Raw genomic sequence first — 13079 nt, 5'->3', positions numbered from 1 at the left:
TATATAGACAGGTGTCTAGTTTGGAAAATACAATTTGCCATAGTTGCTTTGTTACTCAAATACAAAGTGATTTGCAAGAATTGTATCCCCAGTTTTGGAGATCTGTACACCGCCAACTCTCATCTGAGCTGTATGAGAACATGCGTGATTGATTTGTGTCTTAGCGCCTAAATCACTACCTCCCTTCTCTGTACCCAACTTCTGTTCCGCTTCCTACCCCTGTGCGGTTCCACCTACCCACTTTCCTGTTCACAGTTCCATTGTCTCCAAGTGACCTGTGTTCTGGTTTTCTCCTGCCCTTTCTCTCTCCTTGAAATGTATCAGACTCACAATTACACTGCAGGTGTAGTAATCTCATATTTCTTACTCATCTGTTACCTCATTTCACCTCTAACGTGTTAGTTAACCATTCAGTGCTTCCTGGTATGGGTCCCACTATTTTTTAAAAAAAGATTTTATTGGGGAAGGGGAACAGGAATTTATTGGGGAACAGTGTGTACTTCCAGGACTTTTTCCAAGTCAGGTTGTTGTCCTTTCAATCGTAGTTGTGGAGGGCGCAGCTCAGCTCCAGATTCGGTTGCCGTTGGTAGTCGAGGAGTCGAACTGGCAACCTTGTGGTTGAGAGCCCATGTGGGAGTCGAACCGGCAGCCTTCGGAGTTAAGAGCGTGGAGCTCCAACCGCCTGAGCCACCGGGCTGGCCCGGGTGCCACTATTTTGATATTTCCTGTTTGGTTTTTCTTTCCTTGTCATCTGTCTGATTTTTTTCCTTTTCTATTCCCCTTTCCCCCTCTTTTTCTCTAAATTAAAATACCTAATCCATATTTACTTTTACACAAATATAGAACCTGGAAAAGAAAAGCCACCTGTGGTCTGATCCCTCAGGCAATGTGCACTGTCCGTTGTTTGAGATCTAGAGATTGTTTATGCATCGACGCAGGTTATTTTTATTATTTACAAAAGTAGGATCACGTTCTATATGCTGTTTTTACATGTTAAACATGTTTCTATGCCAGTACAAACTGACCTGCCTTGACCTTGGGGTGGCAACATGGCATTTTTCCATGTTGTGAATGTGTCGTGTACTGGAGCCGGGTTACCTGGATTAGAAGCCTAAAGGGCTTCCTGCAAAGCCACAGCCCCACTGCACTCATATGTTAGGTGGGAGTAATGTATTTATCTGATAGCAGTATTGTGAGGATTAAATGAATTAAACCTTATGTAACGGTCTCGGAAGAGTACCTGGCACATGCTATTATTTTATTCATGTGGTCATGCTCCGTAAGTAATATGTCTAGAATTCAGAGAAGATTAATTAAAAGTATAGGACAAGCCTTATGAAGGTCTTTAAGAGTTCTGTTGATCCTTTTTTAAAAATAATTATTTTTTTTCTTACTAAGATATAATTGACATACAACATTATTTTAGTTTCAGGAGTACAGTGTAATGATGTGATATTGGTATATATTGTAAAATGATCACAAGTCTAGTTAATATCCATCACCATACATAGTTACAGAATTTATCTTCTTGTGACAAGAACTTTTAAGATTTTCTCTCAGCAACTTTACATACGCAGTACAGTATTGTTAACCATACTCATTATGCTGTGTATTACATACCCACAAAATTTGTATCTGAGATCGTACAGTATTTGTCTCTCATCTGTTTTATTGTACTCAGCATAATCCTTTAAGTTCCATCTATGTTGTCGCAAACGGCGAGATTTTTTTATCTTTCCCTACAAAAGAGTGTGTATATATATATATACACACACACACAAAACATACAGACTAAAGAATAATGAACGTCTATGCAGCCACCACCACCTTAAAAAATAGAACTTCATCGATACCTTCAAACCCCTCCACAATGATTAATACATTCCCGCACTCTTTCCTCTCCAGGTGTCATTTTATAGTTAACATTTCTTTGCTTTTCCTTCTGGTTTTGCCACATATATTTGTATCCGTAAACAGTGTGTTTCTTCTGGCATGTTTTTGACTTCGGCATTCGTTGGTGTGTTTGTGAGAATGCGTGCAACTTAGGCGTACTCAGCTTTGCTTCTCTGTAGCACCTCGCTGGGGGAAGATGCCACATTCTTCCATTCTGCTGATGGTGGACGTTTGGGTGGTTTCTCGTTCACTGTTACAGCCAGTGCTTCTGTGATCATTCTTGCTGCTGTCTGCTAATAGCAAGATTTCATTCTTTATTTTTCTTTCAAAAATTTTATTTCACAATAAGATGCTTTGAGGACTAGTCATATATAAATTGTAAATGCATGTCTATAGGTGTATAAATATATAGATATAGGTCCTTTTATTGGCTGATAGCACCTTACCCTGTGAACATAGCACGTTCTATTTCTCCGTTCCTCTAGTGATGGAGTTCAAGATTTCATTCTTTTTATGGCTGAATCATATTCCATTGTCCGTTGATGGACACCCAGGTTGCTTCCACATGTTGGCTGTTGTAAGTAAGGCTGCAGTGAACATGGGGTGCAGATAACCTTTCAGGTTAGTGTTTTCATTTTATTCAGGTGAATCCTCAGAGGTGGGATTGCTGTGGCATAAGGTAGGTAGTTGTATTGTTACATCTTTGAGGAACCTCCATACTGGTTTCCATAGTTGCTGCACCCATCAGATTCCCACCAACAGTGCATGAGGGGTTCCCTTTTCTCCATGGCCTTGCCAGCACTTATCTTTTGTCCTTTTGATAATAGGCATTCAGACGGTTGTGTGTTGACAGCTCATTTTGGTTTTGATTTGCATTTCCCCAGTGACTAGTGACAGTGGAGCATTATATACCTGTTGGCTGGCTACATATCTTTTGAAAAATGTCTACTCAGATCACTGGCCCATTGTTTAAGCAGATTGTTTGGTTCTTTTTGCTATTGAACTATGTGAGTTCTTCATGCATTTTGGATATTAGCCCCTCATCAGATGGATATATGGTTTGCAAACAGTTTCTCCCATTGTCTTGCCATTCATTGCCTTGCCATTCGTTGATGGTTTCCTTCATTGTAAAGAAATGCCGTCATGCTTACCTAAGTCAAACGAATGCCCACTGCTGATGCCAGCTTAGACCTTTGGATCAGTCAGCTCGGGCCACCATCGCAAAATAGCACAGACAGGGTGGCTTAAACAACAGTAATTTCTCACAGTTCTGGGGGCTGGACGTTCACATCAGGGTGGGCAGGTTGGTTTCCCGGGGCCTCTCTCCTGGGCTGCAGATGGCTGCCCACACGCTGCCTCTTCACATGGGCCTCCCGTGTGCATGAGCACCCCGGTGCCTCTGGGTATAAAGACACATGAGCACCCTGGTGCCTCTGGGTGTAAAGACACCGTCAGCGTGGCTCAGGGCGTGTTTTAGGGCCTTGTCTTCACTTAGTTACCATGGTAAAGGCCCCTCTCCACAGCCACATTTCAGGTCCTGGGGGTCAGGCTGTCAAGTTGGAGGGAATGCAGTTCAGTTCGTAACAGCCCTGAACCAATTGCAAAGTACCTCTGCTCTAGCCGGGGGCCTCCGCCTTAGCTGCCTTGGGCCCGCTTGGAGTCTCTCGGTTGCTCTCATGGTCCTGAAAACAATGGGGGTACTTTAAATGGATCCACGTCTCCCCCCCTTTGCACTGCTATTTTAGACCCGGCATTAGAAAACCTCCTGCACGTGTCCCACCTTGACCCCGGCACACTCCCCCGGGATGCAGGAGGCCCCCTCTGCTACTGTCATGCAGACACCCAAAGATAAGCCCGGATGCGAGAAAAGTCCCTTTCGCAGAATGATAGGCCGAAATCGCCCATGTGCAAAGAACTTGAGTTCTTTTCAAAACTATGAAGCAAATTGAGAAACACTTAATTTTTAAGTTCTGAGACTAAGTTTTAATAAAGATTAATGGAACACTCATTTTTATCCCTGAGAGCTGAACAGTTAAAAACAAACAAACAAAACCTTTGCTAGTACTAAAATTTTTAAAAGATTGGGCTTTGAATCGAGTTTGTTTTTTTCTTCCTTTGGGCATGCCCCATCTGCCAGTTTGAAAAGTGGGCTCATCTTTGTAGAAAAACCTAAACAGGTGGATGTAGGAGTGAGTGATGGGCTGTGGCCTCGTTAGTGCGGGCCGACCTGTGCAGGCATCGTGCTCAGCGCTGAGCGCGCACAAACAGGGTAGCACAGGGTCCCTGCTGCCGAGGATTTACTGTACAATAGGGAGACGCACGCGTGCACAGCGACGTCATCATAACGGGGACAGGCTTTGACAGTGCTTCGCATTGGACAGTGGAAGCCTGGGACAGGCCTTGACCTTGCTCTGGTCAAGTCATGAGGGCAGATCATTTCCTGGAAAATAATGTGGATGAGCTGCTGCTGGCCAGATGAAGAAAGTGGGGAAAGAGAAAGGGTGTTACATGTAGCAGGAGTGGCGTGCTGTGACACAGCTGGTCTTTATTGGGAGTTGTAAGTATTTAGTTTCGTATTGCTAGAGGGTAAACTGCAAGAGTAGAGAGTGTGATGAAAATGATAAGCTTATCACAAGGTCAGGTTGTGCTGGAACTCTTGCCTTGCTGAAGAATTTGGATTTTATCTTGTAGGCAACAGTGAAATCATTGAAAGCTTGACCAAGTATTAGATTTGCGTTTTGAGGAAGGTGGTATTGTACAGTGTAGCACTGCCTGCCTTGATTTGAATCTGTGCCACCACATAACAGCTCTGGGCCTCAGTTTCCCCATGTGAAAATGAAAATGAAAATCTTAAGGTTGTTGTAGGGATTCAATGATGGTCCACGCAGGGTACTTCCAATGGGTGGTAAGAGTTGGCTCTCCCGCCGGCAGTGGCATAGAGGATGGGTCAGGATTATACAAAGCAGAGAAGCCAGTTAGAGACCAATTGCAGTTCTTCAGATGACGATGGCACTAACGGTAGCAATGGGTATGGAGAGGAGGGGCCAGTTTGGTGGAGATTTGGGAGGTGACATTGTAAAGCTCCCCGTGTTTGACTGACTAGAGTGAAGGAAAGAGGGTGGTGGCCTGAAGATTTCTGGTTTGAGTGACCAAATAAATCGTGATGCCATCTACCCGGAGGGAGGCGTGGGAGGAAAGAGCTGGTGGGATGTCCCGAGCAGTGTGACGTGGCCCAACGCACTGCCACAGGTCTGGGGCTCAGGTGAGAGGCAGTGGCTGGAGCTCGCCAGGCGTGGGGGAGGATGAATTTCAGGCTGTGTTTGAGATTTCCTAGAGAATATGGAGAGAGAAAAGGCCCAGGATGGGTGCTGGGCATCACTAATATTAAGGGATGGACAGAGGGAGCGAATTCCCCGGAGAATAAGACAAAAGTCAGGCAGGGAGAAGCCCGGAAGGGCCACACATAGAAACCAAAGGGGTGGAGTGACCTCTGAGTTGGGCAGTGACCAGCGGGCAGACATCTTACAAGGGCCACAGGAGGTAACTGAACAAACGCTGGGTGTTCTTTATTCTAAGGCTGCTTTAATGTTTTGGAAATTGGGGTGTGATTTATAGCCTATGTACTTGTATATATTTAACATAATTTCCCCCAAGAAGCTCTTCTCTAAGAATTGAGGAATACAGTGACCGATAGCCTTGGTAAAAGCCATTGTAATTCCCAGGTGAGAGCCACAGCCGTACTACAGCAGGATGAGTGGTACTTGGGTGTGTTGCTGGAAGCTGTGGGTAGATGACTTCCTTAAGAAGCTTGGAGCGAAAAGGAATGGGAAAGCATTCCATCTAGAGCGGGGTGCAAGATAAAGTAAAGGTTTTCTGCACGTGAAAGGGCCAAAAATGTATTGATGCCTTCAACTTCTTTCTTGTTGTGAACTTAGAGCAAACATCACAGTGGAAAGGATGAAATTTGCTTCTCTTTTGGTTTATCGTGTGCATTAGTAGGACATTTGTATGTGTGCATCGTATGCCAAGTGCAGGTCCACAGCTAAGGGCAAAGAGAAGGCCAGGATGAGGCGACAGCCTAGATGAGGGGAGTGGGCAGGGAGGATGACTGGGTGTACGCACGGCCGTGGGATGCAGTGAGGGACAGCCCTCAGGTCTGCTGGCCTATCTGTGAAGGTTCTAGAAAAGAGTTAGTCTTTCCAGTGATAGAGGAGAGAAGGTTTGGTGGGCTGGAGTGGAAGCATTTTTCAGGCAGTATTTATATTTGTTTATATGTCTTGTTGAAGAAAACATTGAAGTCCTACAAGGGAGTGTGTACAGACGATAACGATAAGATATAATGGCGATTTGGTGCTTTCTGTTGGTCAGACACTGTTGGAAGCACTTTGTATTAGTTTAACTCTCAACAGCCTCTGAATGTAGAAACTTTTACAAATGGGCAAACTGAGGTTCACAGTCACTAATCGGCTTGCCCGGGTTGCACAGCCTAGTAAGTAACAGAGATGGGAATTTAATGTAGGCCGTCTGGTTCCAGGAATGAGAGGGGCACTGTGGACGCAGTGGCCATCGGCTGAGGTGTTCTGTGGTGATAAGAGGGGCATGGCTGTGAGCCTGGAGTCACAGTGAGATACGCAGCCACAGTAGAGTTGAGTATTGCAGCCAGGCACAGGCAGGGAGAGACAGGCAGACAGACACAGGCAGGGAGAGACAGGAAGACAGCCAGACACAGGCAGACAACCGTCGTCCTGCCTTGGGGGGAGGTGGGAGGCACTTGAGGTGAAGGGTCCTGGATTGTAAACAAGAGAAGAGAGGCCTGTACCAGGTTGGTAGTGGGTCAGGATTCATGAGAAGAGAGATGTGTGTGGCCCACAGTGTTTGTATGTATTGGGTGTAATTCCTGAATGTGCTTCAGATCTGATGATCTGAGAGGACTCAGAAAAGAACCTCAGCTAAAGGCAGAAGTAACGCAGAAACACATATGCTGTGTCTTTTTTTGTTTGTTTGTTTGTTTGTTTTTGTATGTGTACTGCCCTTTACTTCATAGGCTAGTGTTTATTTTAATGGGAAACTGTTCTTTATTTGGGTGGTGTCAGAGGTTGGGTTCTTGGGACGCTGACTCTGAGCTGTCAAGTCATCGTACCGGGACATTCTTGGGACCCACACCTCTGGAAGGAGGGGGTGCTGGGCAGAGGGACACGCCAAGTCGCACTGGAGTGGCCGCCCATCCCCGGGAGGCTTTGGAGCAAGGCCTCCATAGACCCGTCCTGTCCTTGATCAGGCAGTGGGAGCCCCCACTCCTGCCCTGGCGGGAGGTGTGTCCCAGCCCACAGTGTTCTGGCTGTTCTAAGAGGGCGTCCCCGCTCGTGGCTGGGACAAGCCTTCCTGAGGAGAGGTCTGGTTCAGGCACTGATCACAGGTAGCACATTGTAAATTCTGAGAATCTTAAAAAAACAAGTTCTGATCATTACAGCAGAGAAAACTGACTTGGACAAAAATCAAAGCATTTCATTATCAGCATTCTTGATGAGAGCTGAGATTTCATGTCCTTAGTTTTCAATTTTGTAAAGCTACTGGACTTAATTTCTGTATCTGTTATTACATTCGATAATAGATTTGACATTAAAATGTAATGCCAGATATATACATACAAGGTAATATTATTAGAATTTATACATAAAAATGGGCCTGAAGTTTAAAAGAACGCCATTTTATTACATAGTTTGCCTCCATGAAACCAGTGGCTTTTCTGAGAAGGCGTGGTTAATCAACGTATGACACAGTAAGGAAAAAAGGGGTGTAGGAGTCACCTGTCTGCTCATGTCACCGCTACCATTTCCCAGCTGTGAAACCTTCACCAGCCTCTTAACCTTTCAGCAGCTAATTCTCTTACCTGTAAAATGGGGGAGAGAGTGTTTATCTAGACTAATTCAGTGTTGTCTGTCAATTAAAATAAATTATGTCAACATTAATGCCAAAAAAGGAACCTGAAGGACTTTAGAGAGCATCTGGTTCAAACCTTTCAGGTGAGCAAAGGAAGCCTCAGAGGTGGAGAGAGCAGGTTTACTTTGTGCGTAATTAATAAATAAAGGGGAAGTGTGCTGTGTTTAACCGACATGCTTGCACTTATCTAAGGAAGACGGGAATCTGACCTAAACTGTAAACAGAGCAGATGGCATGAGTCTGAGCTCTGAAAACACTGAGAGAACCTGCAAGTGCCATTGCTGTCCCTGAGCCCCGCGTCCTGCTGCTCATTCTGGGCGGTCTGAGCCCCCTGGGACCCCTGCTGCACCCCCAGCCCACCCCATGTCTCCCCTCCCCGCCCCTCTCCACCCTGCCTACTCTACCGTTTCTTCTCCGGTCCTTCCGCCTGGAGGAGTTGCTCATGGTCATCAGGGTCCCGTTCTGGTCCTCCCTGCGTGCCTGACGCAGCTGTGTGAGCTCAGGCAGGCTTCCTCCCTCCCTCCCTTCCTTCCCATCTCAGTCCCTCCTGGAAAATTGGGATAATACTTGCCCTGCTGATCTGTCGGTTTTGTTTCAAGGATCAAATGGTCTCCGTCTGGGAAAGCACTTAACCAAGCACACGTGCCCTGCAGTCCATGTGGGGTTGCCCCACGGTCCCCTCCCCCCCCACTCCCCACCCCCCACCCCCGGCTCCCGCTGTGGTGGCTTCCTGCCAGTACTGTGACAAGTGGCTGCAGTTGAGACGCTTTCTCTGAATTATGAAATGGTAGTGGGGACCTAATTAGATTACTGGGAGTCACAATGAGAGAAGTTACATTTGAAAGAAGCACTTTGTTTCCATTGATAAAGAAGTATTGGCCCCGACTCTGGGTGGTGAACACACAATGGGATTTAGAGATGATGTAATACAGAATTGTACACTTGAAATCTGTGTAATTTTACTAACAATTGTCACCCCAATAAATTAAAAGAAAAAAAGAAGTACTGGCCTACAGTCGTAGCGGAAGGCACTTACAGAAGGTATTTAAGGTATTTGTGAGCGGCTGTGAGCCCTGCTCCGTGAGGCCCCAGCCGGGTGCCGTCAGCGGGGACGGGTCAGCGGGGACGGGTCAGCGGGGACGGCTCCGCCCCGGGCGGGCGCTCCTGACAGCACGCCCCCCCCCCCCCTCCGCAGGCTCGCTGGCGCTGGGCAGCGGTACCGTGTTCACTCCCGAACCCGAAGTCAGAGTTGCTGAGAATAAACGTGAGTTGGGAGGGGCTGGGGGGGAGGGGAGACCCCTGGGGCCCTGGGAGCGCCCGCCCACATCCGTTTTTTCCCTCCGGTTCCTCACGCCCACTTCCATCTGCTGCAGCCGCCAAGCTGTCCTGCTCCTACTCTGGCTTCTCCTCTCCACGGGTGGAGTGGAAGTTTGCCCAAGGCGACACCACCAGCCTCGTTTGCTACAACAACAAGATTACAGGTGAGACACTCCACCCCTGTCCTGCCGGCCCGGGCTGTGGAGGGACAGATCTGCCTGGGTTCCCCCCCACCCCCCCACCCCGCCCGGGGGGGGGGCAGTGGCCCCTAGGGCTTGGGGGCCACCAACTCCAGTTTCTCTTAGCGCCCCAGCTCACTCTGCCCCTGCTTCTGCCTCCCGGCAGCTTCCTACGAGGACCGAGTTACCTTCTCACACAGTGGCATCACCTTCCATTCTGTGACCCGGAAAGACACCGGGACATATACGTGCATGGTCTCTGACGAAGGTGGCAACACCTACGGGGAGGCCAGCGTCCAGCTACTTGTGCTCGGTATGTGCCCCATGTCTCCATGGGGGCCAGGATGAGTCTCCCCCAAAGGCTTAGTAGGATCCGTCTGCCAGTTGCCCAGCTCATTGTGGTGTGGGTGGGGGATGCTGTCACAGCTGTCAGAGGGGACCAGATCCCATTTAGGGGGGACCGGGCATGGCAAGGGAGGGAGGCTAGAGCTGATGGCTGCGGTGTCCTCGTCAGCGGCCTACCTACCGCCTGTAGCCCTCCCTGCCCATGACCAGCACCTCCTCTCCCTTCGCAGTGCCTCCATCCAAACCTACCGTCAGCATCCCCTCGTCCGCCACCATCGGGAGCCGCGCGGTGCTGACCTGCTCCGAGCAAGACGGCTCCCCACCCTCCGAGTACTACTGGTTCAGGGACGGGACCCTGATGCCAACGGAGCCCAAAAGCAGCCGTGCCTTCAGCAATTCCTCCTACACCCTGAACCACAAGACAGGGGAGCTGGTATGGATGGGGAGTGTGGGGGGCAGGGATGCAGAACCCCTGAGGGTGGGGGTAGAACGCGCAACAGGGTGAGCATGGCGTTTGGGTCGGGACAGGAAAGGTCGGTACTTGGCTTTGGAAGCAGGAGGCTGATTGTGTTCTGCCCTCCAGGTCTTTGACCCGGTGTCAGCCTCTGACACTGGAGAATACATGTGTCAGGCTCAGAATGGGTACGGGACACCCGTGAGGTCAGACCCCTTGCGCATGGAAGCTGGTGAGCGAGGGTGTGGCAGGGTGAGCTCAGATGGGGGTCGGGTCTGCATGGCCCTGCTCCGTGGTGCTGTCCCCAAGCAAGCGCTCACGTGCCCGACCTCTCGATGTCTTGTAGCGGAGCTGAATGTGGGGGGCATCGTGGCCGCCGTCCTTGTAACCCTCATTCTCCTTGGAGTCTTGATTTTCGGCATCTGGTTTGCCTACAGCCGAGGCTACTTTGACAGTAAGTATTTGCCCGCCAAGGCTCTCCTTCCCACCGTCACAGACCTCTGCCATGCTGACCTCATGCTCCCATTTCTTCTCTTTCAGGAATGAAGAAAGGGTGAGTGAGGTGCTGTGCTGGGGCTCCCCGGAGCTGAGAACAGGATGCATGTGGTTTGAGGCTGAGATGGGCTGGGGAGGGGGTTGGAGGTGGAGGCCACCAGCCTGGCAGGGAAGACACCTGCCTTTCTACCTCTGTTCCCTGTGTCCCTGTGCTATCTCCTCTTCCCCCGATCCCCCAGAACTCTGCTTCTGTAAAGTTCTCAGTTCTGGCCTCTAAAGGTGGCAAGCAGAGGTTCAGGAGAGGGGCTCGGGGACTGAGTGTGTCCATCTTCTGGCTTGTCTGCAGGACTGCAAATAAAAAGGTGATTTACAGCCAGGCCACTGCTCGAAGTGAAGTAAGTCTGCCCACACTGGGGCGGGGAGGCCCTCCCAGCTGGAGTGAGGGGCTTCTGGCCTGCCTTTGTGTGTTTGGGGGAGCATCAGCTCAAGAAGACTATAGAGATCTGACTGGGTGTTTTGTGTCCCCAGGGGGAGTTCCGACAGACCTCTTCGTTCCTGGTGTGACGTTGGTTCTCTGCGCTTGCCTCACTCAGGTGCTACCAGACTCTGGCCCCTGATGTCTGTAGCTTCACATGATGCCTTATTTGTTTTCTAGCCCCCCTCAGGGGGCCCCACTTTTATCTTAGTTCCGATATGTTTTTTAATAACGTCAGCTCTGTGCCCCGTCCTTTTTCATCCCTCCCTTCCTTTCCCACCAACACTGAGTGGCCTGGGACTCTAAAGCTTTCGTTCCCGCCCCTCCGAGGGATTGAGCAGGAGTGCTGAGTGATGCCTGCTCCCTCCCAAGCAGACGGCAGACGGCAGACGGCAGGAGCAGCAGGGCACTCACCCCCGGGTACAGCCACCATCGTACAGGCCTCGAGCCCGATTCCTCAACTGTTTCCTCCCACGCTGCTCTGATAACTGGCATCAGCCATTGTCAAGTGGGGACTGGGGACCAGAGCAGCTGAAAAGGTCCCTTCCACCTCTGCTTTCCCACAGGAAATGCCACACACAGACTGACACCAACTGTGTCAGTGGGGAAAACTGGTGCTTTTGTTGTGGAGAGCTTAGTCAGCTTTCAGGGGACATGAAGCAGAAGTTTTTAACCACTGATTAAAAGAAACGGAAGCTGGAGCTGGTGGCTCGAGCCATCACTCTTCCTTTGGCCGAACAGCTGGATGGACCTTCTGACGCTGTGTCTGCTGGGCTGTGGGGACGTGTGTCGTAGTGTCTGCTGAGTGCGTGTGCTCCTGGTTCTGTGCGGACCTGGGTGTGTGCTGGAGGGCTGCTCAGCTCATGGTGGGTTGGTGTTTGTGTGAGTTTGTGTGCAGCTGGATGTTGCTGGAAATAAGAACCTGGTTTGTGGAAGCTTCTTGCTGTGAGTGGGGCAGTGAGGCTCTTGGGCTCCTTTGTACAAACAAGAAAATGCCAGAAGCCCTGCTTTCCAGCAACCTGGGCTGGTCCCACCCCTTCCTCTCCCACCCCTTCCTGCTTCCTGTCTCAGCGTGGAGCTCCAAACACTGGACCGGGTGCCAGCGCTCCCTGTGCCTCGCCTCCCCTGCTGGAGGATGGCACTCTATGTGAGACTGAGCCCTGAGTGAGGGGAGAAAGCCCTCCGTCTGCCTCTGCCGACCAGCCATCCCCTGGGGCTGCAGGAGAAAGTGCTGGAGCCTGAGGCAGGAGTGCGTCTCAGACCATTTGGAGACTCGTCTTTAGCAGTAGCTGCTACTTTCTGTGGTGGGGTGGGTGTTTAAGGAAAAGATCCTGGGTGACCGAGTCTGAGTCCGGCTGTGGGTGAGCGAGCGCAGGAGGGAGTAGGCCTGCCTGTCCTCGTCTTCCTGTCAGTCCCTCTCTGCCCTTAAGTTACTGTTTCCCCACCTACCACCGTCCCCCAGTCTGTTGATTAACTAGCAAGAGCACAAATAAGGGATATTCTAGGGTCATTTGATTATTTCTGTGGAGGAAACTAAGTACCGCTTTGCTGTACTCCGCTGCCTGATCTGGAAATCCCAACAGAGTTTGAGTTTTGTAGCAAGGACCCAAAAGGAAAAACAGGACCAATCAAACCATCAGGTAAGGGTCACACGCGAACAAAGAAAATTTTCCAGATGGAAGTAAAATCAAATTTGACAATAAAAGCAGAGATTATGGAACGGTTCAGTAAGCATGAGATTTGTAAAGTATGTTTCAGTTCTGTATCCTGTTGGGAGGTGTGAGGAGAGGCCGAGGTGACTCACTGCCCTGTGAGTCTCCTCACACCCTGGGCCACTTGTGAGGAGGAGGCAGTTGGTACCAGCCTAGGTATTCACCTCTGCAGCTTGCAGCCGCCCCTTTGGGTTGGAAAACACCTTGTCTGCTTTCATTGTATAATGTCAAAACTGATTTTTGTAATAAATGTTTATTTTTCACATTGA

The 13079-nt window shown here is 49.6% G+C and overlaps 1 protein-coding gene across 3 annotated transcripts in view; it reads left to right on the top strand.

The window, feature by feature from the left end:
- Positions 1 to 13079, top strand: part of F11R (F11 receptor) — a 28082-nt gene extending 15003 nt beyond the window's left edge. Inside the window, exons 2-10 of one of the 3 annotated variants that reach the window (XM_088801518.1) lie at positions 9029 to 9097; positions 9207 to 9314; positions 9496 to 9642; positions 9905 to 10107; positions 10258 to 10360; positions 10475 to 10582; positions 10669 to 10681; positions 10970 to 11018; positions 11152 to 13079. In XM_088801518.1, coding sequence (XP_088657644.1) covers positions 9029 to 9097; positions 9207 to 9314; positions 9496 to 9642; positions 9905 to 10107; positions 10258 to 10360; positions 10475 to 10582; positions 10669 to 10681; positions 10970 to 11018; positions 11152 to 11187 — 836 coding nt within the window. In that variant the 3' untranslated portion in view covers positions 11188 to 13079. Of the gene's footprint in view, positions 1 to 9028; positions 9098 to 9206; positions 9315 to 9495; positions 9643 to 9904; positions 10108 to 10257; positions 10361 to 10474; positions 10583 to 10668; positions 10824 to 10969; positions 11019 to 11151 lie in introns of those variants that run through there. The other 2 variants (XM_088801516.1, XM_088801517.1) reach the window with 2 other exon arrangements.

The sequence above is a fragment of the Rhinolophus sinicus genome, chromosome 11 (genome assembly GCF_057876585.1).
Source record: "Rhinolophus sinicus isolate RSI-liver-muscle chromosome 11, RSI-T2T, whole genome shotgun sequence".
Classification (NCBI taxonomy): domain Eukaryota; kingdom Metazoa; phylum Chordata; class Mammalia; order Chiroptera; family Rhinolophidae; genus Rhinolophus; species Rhinolophus sinicus.
This window is presented reverse-complemented; position numbering and strand designations above follow the sequence as displayed.